Raw genomic sequence first — 21,760 nt, 5'->3', positions numbered from 1 at the left:
TTCCAATTTAAATGTTTGTTTATTCCTTAATTAAAACTCGGTAATTATACATTCCAACGCAAAATCAAAATCTGAAACGGACCAAACCATCCAAACTCTGTAAGGTGTTTTTTCTTAAAAAAAAAAATTGTGGGACTCCAGACATCACCTTTCCTTGGAGGAAAGAGAGGTTAGAAGGAGAGATTATACTTACAACCGAATTAATAACAAGTATTACATCAGCTTAATCATAAAATATAACAAATGATGAAAGCATTATTAGGTCCCATTAGACCCCGTGATTAACAATGTCAATTTCATTTTCATATTGCACGAACATGATTCATTATTGAAAGCATTATTAGGTCATCTGTCTTGTTTCCATGAGAAATCAGGAATGCAGGGAACTATCAGCATAGCCTGGTTTGTTATCATTCAGGAATGCAGTTCACACTCATCTGTCTTGTTTCCATGAGAAATCAGGCTATGGTTTCTCAGCCTCTTGGTTAACATGTTCCGCAATAATTCTCACTTTCGGTCGTGATTTGTTTTTTTTTTTTTTTTTTATTATTATTTTTCAAATTAATACAGTACTCTTGCATAAAACAGGAATCAATACAGTGTACATGTTTTTTATTCTTACACTTCGAAAAAAAAAACTTTAATGCATACGTCATATTAACGACATGATATTAACAACTAATTAAATGGAGACACACGGCGAATTAATTCACTGAAATAGATGCACTAAACCCTTCATCGAGGAAATGGACTTGTGGTTGTGGAGTACCCAGAATAAATTAGAACATATTTGTGCTATATATGTGTATGTGTGTGTGTGTTTTGTTTTGGTTACTTCTTGAGGCTTCGAGGATTTTTTTTTTTTTTTTTTTTTTTTTTTCCTTCTGTCTTGGCAAATAACACTCACAATATTATTGGAACAAATAACTCTCACAATATTAGTGGGGGAGACTTAAATTCTCTATCTTTTAAGTTCGAGCATTACTTTAATTGATATCCGTATGGTTCAAGAAAAATCTTATTATTTTCAGAACATAAATGTTCTGAATTGGTAGGTAAGGGTACCATACCAGTGGGAAGGAAAATGATAGGTGAAGAAAATGGTACCCCATAGGAGTGAGATTTTGTGTATGCCAGAATATAACTTAATTGATTATTGAATACTAATAGTGTAAGCTCAAATGGAACACATCGAACTTAATAAGTTTCTTGCAAAATGACTGTGCAGCAGACTCCTGCAGTGGGGTGGAGCAAGAATGTCAGCTACGTATTTAATATTGTCATTATTATAAGGTTTGACAATCAAAATATTCATATAGACACACATTACACATACGTGTATATATATTATTATATTCTGTCAGATCATGTATCTTGGCTCGCCCCGAATTGGACATCACACCTACCAAGGTAGGACTTGGCTATATTTTATTTTATCGGTGCAAAGCACGTGATGGTCTTATAATTTGGAAACAACATAAATATTGAGCATCTCCAATGCCCTTGTATTTTGGGCTGCTAAACTCAAAATATAGCGGAGGTGTAAAAGTCAGGCTCTCTAATGGGCCTTCATTTGAACTGTCAAAATTTGAAAATGTCAATTATCTCATACATAGGGGTTGTCAATTTTTTTGGCAGGCCTCCTCCTCTCTCTGTACGACACCGTTTAGAATGGCTTTATGTCCATCACGTTCCTGTCCCCTCTTCTCTCTCGGTTGCGTTGCCCTGTTGTCCCTCTCTCCCTCTTATCTGCAACTGCAACGATCTCTCTCCCTTTATTCTGCAACGACATCGATTATCGATGGTGATCGGATAAAAATTCTCAGATCTGTATTTTCCCTTTACCTCTCATCCTCATATATGTATGTATATATATATATATATATATACTAGGAAAAGGCACGTGCGATGCACGTGATCAATGTTTTGTAACTTATTTTATTATTTGATAAATTATTTTATTAAATAATTATTTATTTTTCCTATTTTTTTAGTTGCTTTAATAATGATTTTAACTCATTTTATTTTAATTCATTTTATATCAATTAATAAATATTTTTTATATTAATAAATAAATACTGAAATACTAAAAGAAAATAAAATAGCTAATTTGTGGTAGAGTTTTATAGAGTATTTTTTATATTAATTATTTTTGTCTAATTAGATTTCCTTTTATTAAAAAAGTCATAATTAAAAGTAATTTGTGGTAGAGTTTTAGAAAAATTATTTAATTTTTTATATCAATTAATAAATATTTTTTATATTAATAATTCTTATCTAATTAGATTTTCTTTAAAAAATTCTTAATAATAAGTTTTATAAAGTTTTATAAAACTTTATAAAACTCTAAATTTACGTAATAAAATTCAAACTAACCTATTTATCTATTTATTATTAAGAATTTTTTAAAGAAAATCTAATTAGATAAGAATTATTAATATAAAAAATATTTATTAATTGATATAAAAATTCAAACTAACCTATTTATCCATTTATTATTAAGAATTTTTTAAAGAAAATCTAATTAGATAAGAATTATTAATATAAAAAATATTTATTAATTGATATAAAAAATTAAATAATTTTTCGTATCGATTAATAAACTTTTTCGTATCGATTAATAAAATTGATATATATATATATATATATATATATATATATATATATAAACTTTTTTCGTATCGATTAATAAATATTTTTTATATAAATAAATAAATATTTAAACACTGAAATTCTTTGCACACATTTAATAATAGTATAGATAAAAACTCTTTTTATATCGATTAATAAATATTTTTTTATATAAATAAATAAATACTGAAAACTCTTTTGCAGAGCTTCTTGGATTAATAGGATGATTACATAATTAGCCAGGTCAATTATATTGTAACAATTATTCATAAAAAAATAACTATTCTTTTCAAATCAATTAATAAATATTTTATTGTGATTGATTTTATTAGGTAATTTTTAGTGTTTTATAGAAACTATTTTTATAAAAATTATTTTTATATCAATTACTAAATATTTTTTTATATAAATAAATAAATACTAAAATATTGAATAGGCCGGGCTAGTTATATTGTGATAATTATCCAAAAAAAATAACTATTCTTTTTATATCAATTAATAAATATTTTATTGTGATTGATTTTATATTATTTTCTAATTAGATTTTATTTTATTAAAAAACTCATAATAAATAAATTAATGTGATATAGTTTTATAGAGAATAAAAAAGCTAATTTGTGTTGAATTTATAAAAATTATTTTACTTTCTTTAAATATATTCTTGTCTAATTAGATTTCCTTTTATTAAAAAAACTCATAATAAACCGATAAATAGGTCATACGTGTTAGAGTTTTATAGAAACTCTTTTAAACACTCTTTTTAAATTAATTAATGAATATTTTTTTATATTAATAATTCTTGTCTAATTAGTATTCCATTTATTAAAAACTCATGATAAAAGATAATGGCCGCATGGCGTGCCACACCACCACCATCAAGCTTGAAGAGTGTGTGCATTATAAGGCGAGAGTCAAAAGTTTTACATTTATAGAAGCCACTATTACCTTTCACTTTAAATATAGCTAGGGCGAGTAGGGATCGTCCCAAGGGATTTGTGAGGATCGAGCAATGTCGTGGAATCGTTATTAGGGTTAGTAGGTCGAGTGATCAAACAATTGGTTGGTTGGTTGATTAGAGAGCAACTCAATTAAAATAAGTGACAACAAAGAATGCAATTAAGAGTAAATAAGATAGAAAGATCTTGGGGTTTAGAGATCACCACCAAGCAATGCATTTCTATATCATTGACAAGTAATTAATGAAGGCAAATGGTGTGTTGCAATATTGGTGTGTGTGTGTTTGGTTGATTCTACAAGTAAGGATAACTAGTTAAGTATGTATTGTCTAAATATCATGTGAAAGGCACAATATATCTAAGCAATGAAGTATATATTGTCTAAACAACATGTGAAAAGCACAATAGATCAAAATAAGTCATTAATCCTTTCATTAAGCTTACAATCCAAAGACAACACAAGGATAGAGACATATTGTAAGACCCCTAGTTTCCAAAAGGATAGAATGGGAATTTAATTTTGATAATTTTGAGTTTTATTGCATTTTTAATATGTGAGCTATGTGTTTTGGTTTGTTTAATTGATTAAGTGTGTATTTATTTTTAAATAAATGATTTACTTAAATTTGTTTTAATTATTTACTTGAATAATTTGTTTGAGTTAATTGTTTTATTTAATTATTTTAATTGGATTAATTTTGTGATAGTTGATTTAGTTTGTTCTCAACGTGACTGTTATATAGCTTTTCATTGGGTTTATAATTTTCATAGGTAGCCGTCATTGATTTGTAACCTAGGTTTACATATGAGCCGGGTTATATATGGATTAGGGTCTAATGTCTAAACCTATATATATGTATATTACAGTGGATTAGGGTTTAAAACAATACATAACAAAACGTAGGTTTTCTGTAGAACAAAGATACAGTGAGATATTGAGAGACACAGAGGAAGATAAAGAGAGGAGGTCTAGGTTTTGGTCTGGATTAAGTTTGGACCAAGAAGGAGGAAGGAGAGGTGTTTTTGGGTTGAACCAAGGCACTGGAGGAGCAGACTTGCAGTTTAGGAACCAAACATATTACAGAGACGGTGAATTAGAATTTCAAATCTGAAATTCAAAGGCAAGTTTCTGATCTTCTCTTTCCCAGGAATTTGTGTTCTGTGCATGCTTAGTTACACTCCAGGAATTAAAGTAAGACTTAATGACATCGTTTATACATGTTGTAACAGTATTAAACATTATTGAATATAATCTGTTTTCATAGTTTTACACGTTCAGCTTAAAATCTTATTGTCGATGCTTTACAAATTGATGTTTAGTTCCGTTCTTGTTTGTATAACTCTGTCTTGTGGTTACTCTGGGATGTGAGTGGGATCTTAAAAACTGAAATTAAACATGTTAAATAAGTTTCTAGCATGATGGAATTGGGTCTGTTTCTCAGTCGACTACAAGTTCAGTTTTTTGTATGGTTGCCGTTGTTTCAAAATTTGATCTGTTATTCAACTAAAAGGGGTATAACTATGTCTGGTGATTTATCTGGGATGAGGATAGGACTTTAAAATCTGTAATAAAACTATTTTTAAAGACTGTAACCGCCGGAGTCGAAGATGACAGATGCAGAACAAGCCAGGGCTCTTAGGGGTGAGAGCAGGCTCCAAAAATAGAGGGAGCCTGCTCCCAAAACACTAGAGCCGGCTCTCTAGGGGTGAGAGCCGGCTCCCACCCATCTAGAGCCGGCTCCCAAGGAAGGGGAGCCGGCTCTCCTAAAGTGGAGAAGGCTCTGTGAAACTTAGAGCCTTCTCTTTCTCTTAAAGGTGCGTAAAACTAAAATTTTATGTTCTGTTTGGCTGAGTCTGGGTTTCTGGAATGGTTTAAAGGCTGTTGAGTGAGGTAATACACTGCTTATGATGTATGAAATAATTAAGAACCAAGCTTACATTCTGAATCTGGGACAGAATTAACATTAGTTTGATCAAAGGTCTAAATATGGTTAAGGGAGCAACTGGCTTGTGTTGCAGACTGATGTGCAATTTGTTTTCTTTGCATGGTCTTAAGTTTTGAATTATGATCTGTAGTTGAGTTATGAACATTATGTTATTTAAATACATGTATGCTTGGTTGGGATTGACTGATAGCTTAAATCTATTATATATCTCATTTGCTACAACACTGTCTGGAAGAGATTTGATTTCTTTACATGTTCTTAGGTTTTGAAGCATGGTTGGCAGCTCTGTTATAAGCAGGTTGTTATTCAATTATGTGTATGTGTGTTTGGAATAGTCTGATGCTTAATTCAGTACATATATGCACAATTATAGTACTGTTTGGAGAAGGAAGTTGCATAAACCTGTTATATCAATTTAATGGACTGAACCTTGGGTTTCAAGTCTTTCAGTGGAGGCATGACTTAGTTACACCCATGTTTAACCATATTTATGTTGGACCAAATTTATATACACCCTGCTACGGAACTGCATCGATTTATGTACAAGTTCAGGAATGTGAATGCTTAGATTACTTTGGCAGTTTACATTATTGGAATGTTATAGTTAGGCCTTATAATGAATGCCTAATATTGATATATATGTATTTAGATTATAATGATGCATATTTTGGAGAATGGTTGTTGAATACATTGTGTTATTTGTAAACTATGCTATTTGGAGGGTTGTATGCACCGGTATGGGACGGTGGCATATTAGGGACGGATTAGTTAAAATACTAACTCCTACCTATTTTGGAATAAGTTGAATTAACTATAAAAGTTAAGTTCTACTTGTATGGATGTATATGCACCGGTATGGGACGGTGGCATATTAGGGATGGTTTAGTTTAAAAAAAAATACTAAGACCTATCTATTCTGAAGTAAGATGGATTAACTACAAAAGTTAAGTCCTACTTATAACTTTGTGTCAGGTCAATAAGCTTTTTAAATGACACACTTTGAACAGACTTTATATATTTATGTTATGGTGCCATGGTATAAGCTTGAGTCTCAGGACCATGGTTAGGGTGCATATATCGCCTAGGATGGATAACTGGACAGTGGTTTTGTTCCCTGGTAGGTCTAGATACACATGACCATATTACGTGCGATTTGCATGGTATCTCTACTCAGGCTGAGACATACCTATTGGACTAGTGAGCGTCCTATAGTGTGTAATATATACATATATGGACTACTCTAGATATTGTTGAGTCTATCTAAGATGTATTTGCGTATCGGATTCCTGTTTGGATCGTAGTAGATCAGGACTTGCATATGGGCCTGACCCACTCTATTATTTTTCAGGTGTTCAACAGTACCTGGCTTAGAGCTTGATCGTGTTGATGCAGATATAGACACTCACTCTTCCAGTTACATAGGATTTTCTTTCTATTTTAATTTTGGATTTTAATTCTGTAAATGTATTCAAGGATTTGGGATTAGGGGTCCACTAGGTGGATTCCCGAGTTGTATGGTTTTAAATTCTATTTATTATTTCAAGTTTGAGGATTCTTAGTTTAGATTTCTGTCAGCGTATTATTAATTTACTCTTAATTCAGTTTTTATTTCTGCTTGTTTACATATTAATTGTTTGGTATCCCTCGGGTCTGTGCTCGGACTTGATCACCCGTGACTCTAGAATCGAGGGGTATCACACATATGCTACTTGAATTCAAAAGCTTGGATCATCAAACAACAAGTATAGATTGTCCTCCTATTTAACACTACACTACAACTACACTACATTTACACTACTAGCATGAAAATAAACTAGGGAAGAGGCACAATCCATCAAGGAATAAGTATGAACCATCAAGAGAATCACAAGAGCATTCCTTTAAGCACTATGTCTTGACAATCTCCAAATCTATAGCATCAATACACATAGACATGCATCAATAACACAAAATCTAAAGACAAGCTCATGAACATCTATTCTAACATACATAGACATATGGATAGAATGAAATGATCAATTGGAAGCATTAAACCACATAAATCATTGAATAAGCAAGATCTATATATATCAAAGTGTCAAAACATCAATTACAACACTAATCCCTCAATAATACACAAGATTAAGGTATAGAAAGCATGTTTAGGGCTAACTCTAGCCCCAAGAGGATGTCTAGCCACTCATGGTGATGTTGCTCTAACCCTCAAGGGCTAACTCCATGGAATAGGCTTGCTCCTTGGTTGATGAAGAGTCTCCAATGGTGTCTCTAGTTCCTCCTCCTCTAAGCTTGCTCTCTAAGAGATTAAACCCTAGAATAGTCTATATGCTCAAAAAGTGCATCATATTCCTTTTATAGGTAGGTCAAGTGGCACACAAAATGAGATGGGGTCGTGCAAAGAATATTCTCTAATGATTGGATAGAGGACGAATTGCACAAGCTCGAAATTTAACTTTTTCGCACTGGAGGTAGTTCGATCGATCGAAACTTGGACTTGGATCGATCGAACTGGTTGAGATCTATCGAACTTAGGCTGGATCGATCCAACTGGTTGAGCTTTTTGGGAGAAGACAAATCCGAGATATTTTGGGAAGATATTTGTGGGAAAAGGACAAAAGTGGTTAGTGGGTGGTACAGCTGTGGATAGGATCAATAATTTGAATAAGGATAAAAGTGGTCGATCGATCGAAGGGTGGTGTTGGATCGATCGAACTTTTGGACTTTATGCTTTTGGGCCAAGGCTTGGATCTATCTTGAAGTGCTGAGATCGATCATTGTTCGATCGATCGAACCTTGAATTTGCATCGATCGAACTTTGTTGCTTCCCACTTTTGGTTTCATTTGCTTCATTCTTTCTCCACTTTACTCTTTTCTTTGTTTAATCCCATAATTGCTTCAATTAAGCTCGAGTTGGCTTATTTTCGAGTTAAGTGTCTGAAAATGGAAATAATACGAAATCAATCTAAAACGGTAAAGTAAGATAGATAAAGGTACTAGAATGCCTAAGCTTAAGAGGTTTAAATACGCACTTTTCAGCGCTCATCAGATAATTTGCGTTAAAGTTTTAGAAAAATTATTAATTTTTTATATCAATTAATAAATATTTTTTATATTAATAATTATTATCTAATTAGATTTCCTTTTATTAAAAACTTATAAAAAAATAGATAAATAGGTAATTTGTGTTAGAGCTTTATAGAAACTCTTTTAAAAATTATTTTTATATAAATTAAAAAATATTTTTTATATTAATAATTATTGTCTAATTACACTTTTTTCCTTTAAAGACTCATAATAAGTAAATAAGTAGGTAATTTGTATTAGAGTTTTATAGAAACTCTTAAAATATATCATTGTCTAATGTGATAAAGTTTTATTGAAAATAAAATAGATAATTTGTGATTGAATTTTATATAAACTATTTTATTTTATTTAAATATACCTTTGTCTAATTAGATTTTCTTCTATTAAAAAACTCATAATAATTGGTAATTCGTGGTAGAGTTTTAGAAAAATTATTTTGTTTTTTTATATCAAATAATAAATATTTTTTATATTAATAATTCTTATCTAATTAGATTTTTCTTTATTAAAAAACTCATATTAAATAGATAAATAGGTAATTTGTGTTAGAGTTTGATTAAAACTCTTTTATAAACTATTTTTATATCAATTAATAAATATTTTTTTATATTAATAATTCCTGTTTTATTCTATTTTTTTCTTAAAAAATTTATGATAAATAGATAAATAGGTAATTTGTGTTAGAGTTTTATAGAAATTCTTTAAATATATTATTGTATACTATGATAGAGTTTTATTGAAAATAAAATAGGTAATTTGTGTTAGAGTTTTAAAGAAATTATTTTATTTTCTTTAAATATATCATTGTCTAATTAGATTTTCTTTTATTAATAAACTCATAATAAATTGTAATTTAAATATTTTTTTATATTAGTAATTCTTGTCTAATTACATTTTTTTTCCTTCAAAAGCTCATAATAAATAGATAAATAGGTAATTTGTGTTAGAGTTTAGAGTTTTATAGAAATTCTTAAAATATATCTTTGTCTAATGTGATAGAGTTTTATAGAAAGTAAAATAGGTAATTTGTAGTTGAGTTTTATATAAACTATTTTATTGAAATATATCTTTGTCTAATTAGATTTTCTTCTATTAAAAAACTCATAATAATTAGTAATTTGTGGTAGAGTTTCAGAGAAATTATTTTGTTTTTATATCAAATAATAAATATTTTTTATATTAACAATTATTGTCTAATTAGATTTTTCTTTATTAAAAAACTCATAATAAATAAATAAGTAGGTAATTTGTATTAGAGTTTGATTAAAACTCTTTTAAAAACTTTTTTTATATCAATTAATAAATAATCTTTTATATTTGTGTTAGAGTTTTATAGAAATTCTTTAAATATATCATTATATAATGTGATAGAGTTTTATTAAAAATAAAGTAGGCAATTTGTGGTAGAGTTTCAAAGAAATTATTTTATTTTCTTTAAATATATCCTTGTCTAATTAAATTTTCTTTTATTAATAAACTCATAATAAATGATAATTTAAATATTTTTTTATATTAATAATTCTTTTCTAATTACATTTTTTCCCTTAAAAAAGTCATAATAAATAGATAAATAGGTAATTTGTGTTAGAGTTTTTTATAAACTCTTAAAATATATCCTTGTTTAATGTGATTGATTTTTATTGAAAATAAAATAGGTAATTTGTGGTTGAGTTTTATATAAACTATTTTATTTTATTTAAATATATCTTTGTTTAATTAGCTTTTCATCTATTAAAAAACTCATAATAATTGGTAATTTGTGGTTGAGTTTTTGAGAAATTATTTTGTTTTTTATATCAAATAATAAATATTTTTTATATTAATAATTCTTATCTAATTAGATTTTTCTTTATTAAAAAACTCACAATAAATAGATAAATAGGTAATTTGTATTACAGTTTGATTGAAACTATTTTTATATCAATTAATAAATATTTTTTTATATTTGTGTTAGAGTTTTATAGAAATTCTTTAAATATATCATTATATAATGTGATAGAGTTTTATTCAAAATAAAATAGGTAATTTGTGGTAGATTTTTAAAGAAATTATTTTATTTTCTTTAAATATATCGTTGTCAAATTAGATTTTCTTTTATTAATAAACTCATAATAAATGGTAATTTAAATATTTTTTTATATTAATAATTATTGTCTAATTACATTTTTTTTCTTAAAAAACTCATAATAAATAGATAAATAGGTAATTTGTGTTACAGTTTAATAGAAACTCTGAAAATATATCTATGTCTAATGTGATTGAGTTTATTGAAAATAAAATAGGTAATTTGTGGTTGATTTTTATATAAACTATTTTATATTATTTAAATATATAACTTAGACTAATAAGAAGAAGAGAAAGACAATTGATTAGGTTGTTTTTTTTTTTTTTTTTTTTGTATACATTAAATGTAGCCGTATATGTAATAAAACAATACATGATCAAAACATACGATTAATAATAAAAAGAAGAAGAGAAAGTCAATTGATTAGTTTTTTTTTTTTTTTTTTTGTACACATTAAATATATCAAATATATATAATAAAACAATGCATGATCAAAACATAAGATTAATAATAAAATAATGCATGAGCCAAAAATAAAACAATGCACGTACCTTGAAATTTGATGTGACTAGATGAAGGCAAAAAAAGACATATATATATATATATAAAGAGAGAATATAGATTTAATAAATATCCAAAATGGACTCTTTTTCTCCCTCGCCGTGAATCCCTTCCTGTTGCAATCATGTTAGGTTTTGAATGTTTTCTTGCTGGGACTGTTATTATAATTTATTATATTTTGCGTGCTGCAATCGTGTTAGGTTTAGTAGTAGTTGTATAGTATAATTTGAATTTTAATTATTAGGTTTTGAATATAATTTGAATTTTAATTATTATATGTTTTGAATTTTAGTATAATTTGAAATTTAATTAAACTCTTTATTGACTGTGGGATATAATAATTAAACTCTTTATTGTGAATTAAACTCTTAATACGTGGTCACCCTCATTGCAATCTCAAAAAAATAAAACAAATAAATAAGTAAATAAAATTGAGAGACAGAGGAGTACTTTCAAGGAAAATTTTGGAAGAAAAACTTGGATTCTTTCCTATCAACAAAATTTATAATGCTACGATTATGACAAAACAAAGAAAATGCGTAAATTATAATTATAAAACCACACTGGAACCGAGTAAAACAAAATAGTTTATTGTTTAATTGACATCCCAAAATAATACGGAGTGTTAATTTTAAAAAATAGTTAATTGTGTGAAGTATTTTAAAAAAATGATAAACTCTAAATATGAATTTGATTATACGAATTAATTTTTTGATACAAATTAAGTGCAATCAATAATTAAAATCATGTCATAATTTTAAATTAATTTGATTAAGACATTATTTTCATTGTTATTTTTTATTTTTTTGTACGTGGAAGTCATAATTGTAATAATAGGGTATGCGATAAAAACTCTTTCTCAAAATATGATATTCTCAAAATACAAATATGATGATACAAATTAATTTTCGGTAATGATCATACAAATTAAGTTTAATAATAATATGTGATAGAAACTATTTCTAAAAATAGTGCATGATAGAAATTCTTATGTGGTAGAAACTCTTTCTCAAAATAAGATAAAACTCAAAATATAAATATAATGAAACAAATTATTTGTTGGTAATGATCATACAAATTAAGTGCAATCAATAATTAAAATCATAATTTCAAATTAATTTGATTAAGTCACTATTTTAATTGTTATACATTTTCTGCTTTAATTAAGTTAATATATTGAAATAATTAAATTAAATTATTGATTTATTTTGATGTAGAATTATTGTTATGTATTTATTGAAATAAATTATATATTTCATTCTCTATTTAGATTTACTTTTATTGAATTTTGGTATTTCTTATTTTATATTTTGTTAATTTGAATTTTTTTGAATTTTATTAGGTAATTTTGAGTTTTATAGAATTTATATCAATTAATAAATAAATACTGAAATTCTTTGCACAAAGGCCGAGAAAGTAGTACTACACTTGATCTCTTAGCCAAAAGATCAAGAAAGGTTAGCCAAAAGGCCGACCCAAAAAAATTTAGTACTACACTTTATCTCTTAGCCAAAAGACCGAGAAGGTGTGATTATTATTTTTTTAGCTCTATAGTTTAATAAGAAGCTTTCATGTAATCATTTTTACTTTAAACCAATGTGGGACTTTGTAATTTGAATTAAAATCTTTTTATATTTTGTTAATTTGAATTAATTTTAATTTTATATTTGGTAATTTTAAAAATAATTACAAGTTTAATAGTTGGAGAATTTTAAAAAATCGTCAAGAACTTTAATAGTAAAAAAATTCTAAAAATTGTTAAGAGTTTTAAAACAACTAAATATTTTCAATAAAAAGATCCAAAACAGCCAAGAATATAAAAAAAAAAATAAAAAAAATGATAAACTCTAAATATGAATTTGATTATATGAATTAATTTTTTGATACAAATTAAGTGCAATCAATAATTAAAATCATGTCATAATCTAAATTAATTTGATTAAGACATTATTTTCATTGTTATTTTTTTTTTTTTGTACGTGCAAGTCATAATTTTAATAATAGGGTATGTGATAGAAACTCTTTCTCAAAATATGACATTCTCAAAATATAAATATGATGATACAAATTATTTTTCGGTAATGATCATACAAATTAAGTTTAATAATAATATGTGATAGAAACTATTTCTAAAAATAGTGCATGATAGAAACTCTTATGTGGTAAAAATTCTTTCTCAAAATAAGATAAACCTAAAATATAAATATAATGAAACAAATTATTTGTTGGTAATGATCATACAAATTAAGTGCACGAATTAATTTTTTGATACAAATTAAGTGCAACTAATAATTAAAATCATGTCATAATTCTAAATTAATTTGATTAAGACATTATTTTCATTGTTAAATTTTATTTTTTGTACGTGCAAGTCATAATTTTAATAATAAGGTATGTGATAGAAACTCTTTCTCAAAATATGATATTCTCAAAATATAAATATGATGATACAAATTATTTTTCGGTAATGATCATACAAATTAAGTTTAATAATAATATGTGATAGAAACTATTTCTAAAAATAGTGCATGATAGAAACTCTTATGTGGTAGGAACTCTTTCTCAAAATAAGATAAACCTAAAATATAAATATATTGAAACAAATTAATTGTTGGTAATGATCATACAAATTAAGTGCAATCAATAATTAAAATCATAATTCCAAATTAATTTGATTAAGTCACTATTTTAATTGTTATACATTTTCTGCTTTAATTAAGTTAATATATTGAAATATTGAAATTCAATTATTGATATATTTTGATGTAGAATTATTGTTATGTATTTATTGAAATAAATTATATATTTCATTCTCTATTTAGATTTACTTTTATTGAATTTCAGTATTCCTTACTTTATATTTCGTTAATTTGAATTAATTTGAATTTTATTAGGTAATTTTGAGTTTTATAGAACTTATATCAATTAATAAATAAATACTGGAACTCATTGCACAAAGGCCGAGAAAGTAGTATTGAACTTGATCTTAGCCAAAAGACCAAAAAAGGTTAGCCAAGAGGCCGACCCAAAAAAATTTAGTACTACACTTGATCTTAGCCAAAAGGCCGAGAATGTGTGATTATTATTTCTTTAGCTCTATAGTTTTATAAGAGGCTTTTATATAATCATTTTTATTTAAAACCAGTGTGGGACTTTGTAATTTGAATTAAACTCTTTTTATATTTTGTTAATTTGAATTAATTTTAATTTTATATTAGGTAATTTTGAGTTTTATAGAATTTATATCAATTAATAAATAAATACTGAAATGCTGAAATACTGAAACATTGAAACACTTTGCACATTTAATAATAGTATAAATATATATTTTCAGATCTGTAAATTTTGTTGAAAAAACTCAAAATTTCTATGATCCGTCTCTCTGTTTCTCTCAATATTTTCATTACCCAACTTGTTCTTCAATCTGTAGTTTGCTCACACTTGTTAGTCATTATGTGTTTCATATTTAGATTTTTTTTTTATTTTGGTGCCTCTTGAAATTGCAGTGTTTGTGCATTCTGATATTCTCTTAACTCAAAATCATGGTTGATATATTTGTTTCTCTTGAGGCTCGGCCGAGTCTCTATGTATCGAACGAGTCACAACAGACTTGGATGAGTCTAGTATTCGCCGGTGGGAATAAAAATCACATCAGACTTAGCCGAGTCAACATACCTGATGGTGTGCAAGGTTTAATTTTTTTTAGCAAGAAAGAATAATTCATTGATTCCAAATAAAACACATTACATAAGGTGTGCAAGGTTTAGAAAATTTCACAATTTGGTTTTTGATATCATTATGTAGTGCTGTTTACACACAGCGTTTGTATTTGTTCTTACTTACCAAAAATAGTTAATCAAACACTTGCATTTGGTTGATATCTGGCATGCATAAACAAACAAAATTGAGGTATTTAATCCAATAGTTGGATAAGATAAATTGTATAAAAAGATTTTAGAGGATGTAAGAATATTTATTTTTGCACCATGTTTTAGTTGATCCATTTGTACACATGTATATGTATGTATCTATTGCACTAATAAGAATGTAAGTGTTACTAGCCGAATGGGTTCCGATGAAGAATTCCTCATATTAATCTTATATTTCTTTTTTAATTGATTGTTTAGCAGTGAAAGAATGCAAATTTTTGGTGGAAGTTAGGAAAATATTGAGATTGATTTGGATAAAGATTTAAAAATGATTTAAATAAGAAGTTCAGATATATATATATATGTTACCGGATTAAAGATTTATTAATTTGGCTAATGTGTTGGGAATCTTGTAATTGTATAAGACATTTCAGGCTGTTTCATAGGTTCCTTTGTTGATCGTTTGTGTTGAAAAGACGAAAAGTTTCGGAGGAAGTTAGGAAAATGTTGTGATTGATCAGACAAAAGGTTAAAATGATTCTACAACTTGACTTGAAATGTGCCTAACATTAATATAATTGATGCAAATATGAATGGCGGGAATGGTAGTTGAAAAACTATAGTTGTTGTGTTAAAAAATAGTATTTTGCGAAATGCACCATTGGAGCAAAGTTGCTAAAATATAGTATTTTGACACTGTAGCTCCTCTAAAAATATAGATTTGGCAGCTCGAAATGGCATTTTGCACTGGAGTTGCTCTTAGTCCGAAATCCAAATTCAAATTTTATCTGTGCAAAGCACGTGATCGTCTTATAATTTGGAAACAACATAAATATTGAGTTGCTAGTCCAAAATCCAAATTCAAGGTTCAAAGCAACGTTGATGATGAGGATTTAGAAAGTAAGTCTTTGATTTTTGACTATCGAATCGCATTCTCAACTTGAATGGTATTTGTGGAACCGATACACGTATTCTAAATAAATAAATAAAAAGACAGACGGACCGACAAACTTAAATGACAAAGGAATGACTTGGATAATTTTGAATTTGTTTAATATATATTTAATAATTTTTAAATATAAAATAAATTGTAAAGATAAAATTGTAATTTATTAATATAATCAAAGTAGTGCACATTACCTTTTCTTATACACACCTCCCATAACTTCACAGGTTTTCAATCCTAATCCCAAAATTAATCGTTCTCATAATCATTTTAGACTGGACGAGACGGCTACATGCACTTAAGAGTGGGGTGTTTTGCCATCTTTTGAGACATTTCTCTATCCCTACCCCATAACTGACCAAAGTTTTTAATTCTAATCGCCACATCTTTTCAACCACTCTAATAATCATTCTAAATCAGACCAGCACATACCAGCGGGATGTTTTGCCATTTTTAGAGGTGGGCGAGGGACGGCAGAGGGGACAGCGGTAAAGAGAGAAAGAGAAAAAAGGGAGAAAGGAGAAAAAAAAAAATTAATTTAATTTTTTTTTATTTTGGGTTTTGAGTTGGGTTCAGGTTAAACCCGAATCTAACCTAAATATGTCTGAATTTTGACAAAATTCAACCTGAATATGAACCTAATTTGTGAATTTTAAACCCTAATATTAAAATTTTTGGATTGAAGCTGAGTTAGTTCACCCAAATTACACCGTACCAGTCAGTGGTATATATTCAAATAAAAATGTAGTATCTGTTGTCGTCCACAGCAGTTTTAAAAGAATTGAATATGACCTATCAAATCCATCATGCATCATCGCAAACGTCATTAAAAGAAAAAAAAAAAAAAAAAGTTTTGATACAAGTAAATAAGTGTTATATATTCTTGTAGACTCTATTCGTCATTTTGGTGCGCCCTGCATAATTGGTGGCTCCATCGGGGAGTCGGTTATTATGATTTAATTATATTTTTTCAACCTCTCAATTGTAAAAGATGGAAATTTAAATTCTCATACATAAGTAAGTGTATGAGTTACTTCTGAAACTTTTTTCTATTTACAGCAAGAATAAAAAATAAAAGTCGTTGTCATTACTAAGTTCATTAATAAGGTGCTTTTGGGCATTATGATTGAACTAACTAGATGTGAAATAAAAAAATGAAAAAGAAAAAAGTTTGTGTGTGTGTGTGTGTGTGTGAGAGGGGGGGTGGGGGAAGAGGGAAAGGAGTTGTTGATGATGCTTTCCCCTAGGTAAAAGTTCTAGAATCAGAATAGTCGATGGGTACCTAACATAATCAATTGCTATCAAGAATGCAAAACGTCCTGTGGGACTGCTTTATTGATTTAATTCTATACTTCAATGATAATGACACCGAGAACTCAGTGTGTGGTTTCAGCTTATGCTTCAACGTTGTTAATGCTATATGATAGTTAGATAGTTCGTAACTGTTTACCTAAAATAATACGAAGTCAATGGTTTGCTTGTCGAAACCATTGAACTGGGATGGGGATACTTTTTATTAAATTAAAAGTTTTTAAAATTCACATGCTTTTGCATAAACTATCACTCATGTATTGATAATTCCAAACAGTTTAAATAAACAATTTTCCTTTTTTTTGGATTCCTTCTCCAGAAGGAATCTGGTTTATAATATCGGTTGCTTCTTGAAAAGAAATTAAGAACATTATGCCAAGGATCCTTAAAGTGGAATTTGTTTAATTGTCAAGATTGTAGTTTTTTTTTTTTTTTTTTCCTTCCAAAACTCATTAATTAACAAGATTGTTTATTGTCAAAGTACCATGAAATTATAAAAGCAATTTTAACTTTGCACATAAATTATACTTATTTTAATACCAAAAAAAAAAAAAAAAAACGTAAATAAATGATAGTAGAAGAAATTAAGTGATTCCAAATCAAACCAAGATATGCCCAGATCATTTTCTTCCACTTTGTTGGATATATATATTGTCAGATCAAGGTGATTTTTACTGCAACTTGGATGGTCAACACAAACTCTTAATGAATGAGACTGGTGCCAAAGCGACCTTTCCCAATAATGTTGAAGGATCTTCTCAAGACTTGTTCTTGTGAGCAACTGAAACACTTTCCAGAAACCAACATATATATATATATATATATATATATATATCCATATAATTTTCTTTTGATTTTCCTCTTTCCTTTTTTTTATTAATAAAGAAAAAAAAAAAGGTGATGGTGACTACCATTTAAAGAAGGAAAATAATTATCACTCTAAAAACGAAAGGCCGAAAATGAAATTGAAGCATCCGGTCAAAGTGGGATCCGTGTTGATAATTTCACTGTTTGAAACGTCGGCAATGCTAAATGCTTCGGTATCTATTCCGTCTTTCGTTTTCAGAGGTGTATCATTACTCTTTAAAAAATGACCAACAAGTTATCTTTCTATACTTTAAAGAGGTCACTTGTTGACAAATTATTATTATTATTTTTACTTTTTCTTTTTTTGTATGTCCAAAAGGACTTTTTAGAGTTGACTTGCTTGCGGTATTATTCCCATATGAGGAATAGCTTGAGGGTTCAAGTTTTTTTTGAGACTAAATGAGTGAGTAATTTTGCTAAGACTGTATGTTTTTATCTCCAATATAAAAATAAAATAAAAATAATAAACATGGGTTATCTAAAGGGATACCAATGTCTTTAACAAATGTATATTATATATATAGTCAATTAATATACATTTAAATCAATTATGGGGTCTAAACTGAATTGAAAACATACCTAAGCCACATGTATTGGTCTCATCTAACAGAGATATAAGGAGGTAAAAACTGAAAACATATATAGCTCTCCTTTGTATTGAGTAATTCATACCTAAAAATGCAGAAATTCATATCTTATACACTTCAATGTGAAATTGGAGAATATATACACTGCCAAAATTTAAAATGTATAGAGTAATTGTTGGTCTGTTGCTTGACCTTAATTATAGCTGGAATCAATTATATATATATAAAGTACACAACCCATTTGGTAGTATCCACATTTTCAAAGGAGTTCCACTTGAAATTATGGGATAGCTTTTGTACTAAGATTAGACATGATGACAAGAAGATGAGATAACATTGCATTAAAGCTAGCTGGTAGTTGTTGCAATTAACACACAAAAAGCAGAAGTGGGTGATGAAATGAAATAAAGAAAGCAAAACCTATTTTTCATTCACAACTATCTATGGCAATTAGTACCCGGGTCAACCTCACAAACACACCCACTTTAAGAGACTTGACGGAAACCTCAGTTTTTCCTTAAATGGGAAATTCTTCTACCCACATGATCACTCAACTACTGGCTTTGCATTTTTCTCAAAGAAACTCAATCTATTCTCACCCAACTTTGTCTTGTAAGCAGAGCTTTTGTATTCACTCCATGTGAATTCCTTGTACATGCTCTCTTCTCCTTCTTTCATCAACGATGATAAAGGCGCTATCTTTTCGGTCAAAGGTGGCCCACCAAAGTAGATCATTGACACCCTTGATTTTAAACGGGCAGCCAATACTCTGTGTCTTACACTCCTGAACCTCCCACCAGTCATCACCTGCACCAAATTAAATCCACACCCAATTCAAAAAATGATGAGAAATTGATGAGAGAGAAAACGGGCCCTCTCCTATGGAGATATTTTATAATCCCTCGTTCCAAAAAGAAAGTAAAAAAAATTCATTGGGAGTCACAATATTTTCCTTAAAAAAGACTTTCTTTTTAGTACTGAGAAAGTAATACCTTAAATCTCCATTACGTGAAAGGGTCGATTGAAAAAAGAAAACTATAAATTAAGTTATAATACCCATTAAAAGGAAGAGAAAACAGAATTAAACCCAGGTATACGTTAAGAAAAACACATCAATATATTTACTATTGTTTAAGAAACTAAAAAATAAAATAAAAATTAAAAGTAGGCTGAGAGAGATGTATTGGACCTGCAAGGAATCACCAACATTGATGAAAAAGGAGTACTGATCAGGTGGGACTGAGACCCATGTCCCATCTGCGAGAGAGATTTGCAGGCCTGATGAGTTGTTAGATCTTACCGCAGATATTATTTGTGGGTCTGTGTGCTCCCCAAACCCAATCAAATTCCGACCACTCAATGCTTGAAGCTCCGGGCATGGCGGGTAGTGGTTAAGCCTGAAACAAGAGTCACTCTTCTCATCTCTCAAAACCCTACTCAACACATTTCTTGGCTCAATCTTCAACCCATCCGCCATCAGTTCCAACACTTCACAAACCATCTTTTTCACAGCTGATACAAACTCATTCACAGCACTCCTACACCATAAACACAAAAATGGTCGGTCAGTACATTCTTTTTCACCTTTTAACGTCTTGCACGGGTTTTGTGAATTAGTCAGGTAAACCTACGACACCCAAGAAGGAAAAACAAAAAGAAAAAAAAAAAGAAAAAAGAATGCCTTTATATCATATCGATCTTACCAGAAAATTTCTGGGTTATCTGGGAAAATGGAGAGATTCTGGGAAATGAATTCAGGATTGGTGGTGAAAAGGAGGTATTCGATCCAACCCACATCGCCGTATTGGCCAATTTTTTTGTGTCCATAACCAAAAGGGTTAGCAGGGCCACCCTTGTCCTTCACAGACTGTGGTAAGTTGAAGAACTTGACGGCTTCGGCTTCTAATCTGGTCATGAGGTCGACTGGGACGCCATGGTTGACCACCTTGAAGAAGCCAAACTCTTGACAGGCCTCGACTACGAGTGTCTTTGCTTCAGGGTTTGAGAGGTCTATTACTGGAATTCCAGTGAAAAAACTAGCAGTGGACTTGCATGTTTTGATCTGAGAGATATCATCTCGCATTGGCTGAGACAAAACCGCCATGTTTGTTGCACACACAGAGATTACACAGAGAGAGAGAGAGAGAGAAGGGGGGGGGGGGGGGGGGGGGAGTTTGCTGAGATTGTTGGGTGTTGATCGAGATTAAATAGGAAAATGGTAATGCATGAAAGGGTGGAGCTGGCAAGAGGCGTTACTGACACTAACTTAAAAGGCGGCCATAACTTAAAAAAAGGGCAACCACTTCGGATATGTCCGGTCGTTGGCTAGCTAGATTTTGGTGCTTTGTAAGCTCAAGTTTAGGTTTTGTTTCTGTTAGGTATTTTTTGTGGTTAATTTTCGCTATTACTGTAGTTGTGACGATCTTGTGGGCGGATGTGCTGTGGGCGAGTGCGAGAGACACTATCAGGCTACTACACTGGCGAACTACGGGTGTACAGTCCCACATCGCCTGGGTAGAGGAAAGATGAAGTGCTTATATGTAAGTCTGTCACCTCCAATTAGTATGAGGCCTTTTGGATAAAGTTCAAGAACAAAATCGTGCGGACTCAGATCCAAAGCGAACAATATCATACCTCAACTTCGTGCCTTTCCGAATATCCTGCTAATCAAAAACAAAAAAATAAAAGAAGGCCATCTAGCTAGCCTTTTGTATGTGCTTGGAAAGTTATGCTAGTAGGAAAAATAGCTTTTGACTTTTTCCAACTAAGGAAATTAAAACAGATATTTAGATATGGCTTAAGGATTCACCCATCTCAAGGGGAAAATGGTGAAAAAGAAACGCAATTCTCTTAAATAGTTTATATATATATATATATTCTTCGAATCTGCTGATTTGTTGGAAAACAATTTTCTGCTTTCAAAGAAATAAAAATTTAAAA

At 29.1% G+C, this 21,760-nt stretch overlaps 1 protein-coding gene across 1 annotated transcript; it reads right to left on the bottom strand.

Moving 5' to 3' along the window:
• Positions 1–19,029: 19,029 nt before the first annotated feature.
• On the bottom strand, positions 19,030–20,959 carry LOC132312695 (gibberellin 2-beta-dioxygenase-like). The gene is made up of 3 exons (XM_059811200.1): positions 20,524–20,959; positions 20,010–20,358; positions 19,030–19,627 (listed from the first exon to the last, which is right to left on the bottom strand). The coding sequence occupies exons 1-3, from the start codon at positions 20,922–20,924 to the stop codon at positions 19,367–19,369; spliced, it is 1,011 nt and encodes a 336-aa protein (XP_059667183.1). The 5' UTR covers positions 20,925–20,959; the 3' UTR covers positions 19,030–19,366.
• Positions 20,960–21,760: the final 801 nt, after the last annotated feature.

The sequence above is a fragment of the Cornus florida genome, unplaced genomic scaffold, assembly GCF_030987335.1.
Source record: "Cornus florida cultivar Cherokee Brave unplaced genomic scaffold, ASM3098733v1 CherokeeBrave_3.0.0_Hap2_Chr01, whole genome shotgun sequence".
Lineage (NCBI taxonomy): Eukaryota > Viridiplantae > Streptophyta > Magnoliopsida > Cornales > Cornaceae > Cornus > Cornus florida.
This window is presented reverse-complemented; position numbering and strand designations above follow the sequence as displayed.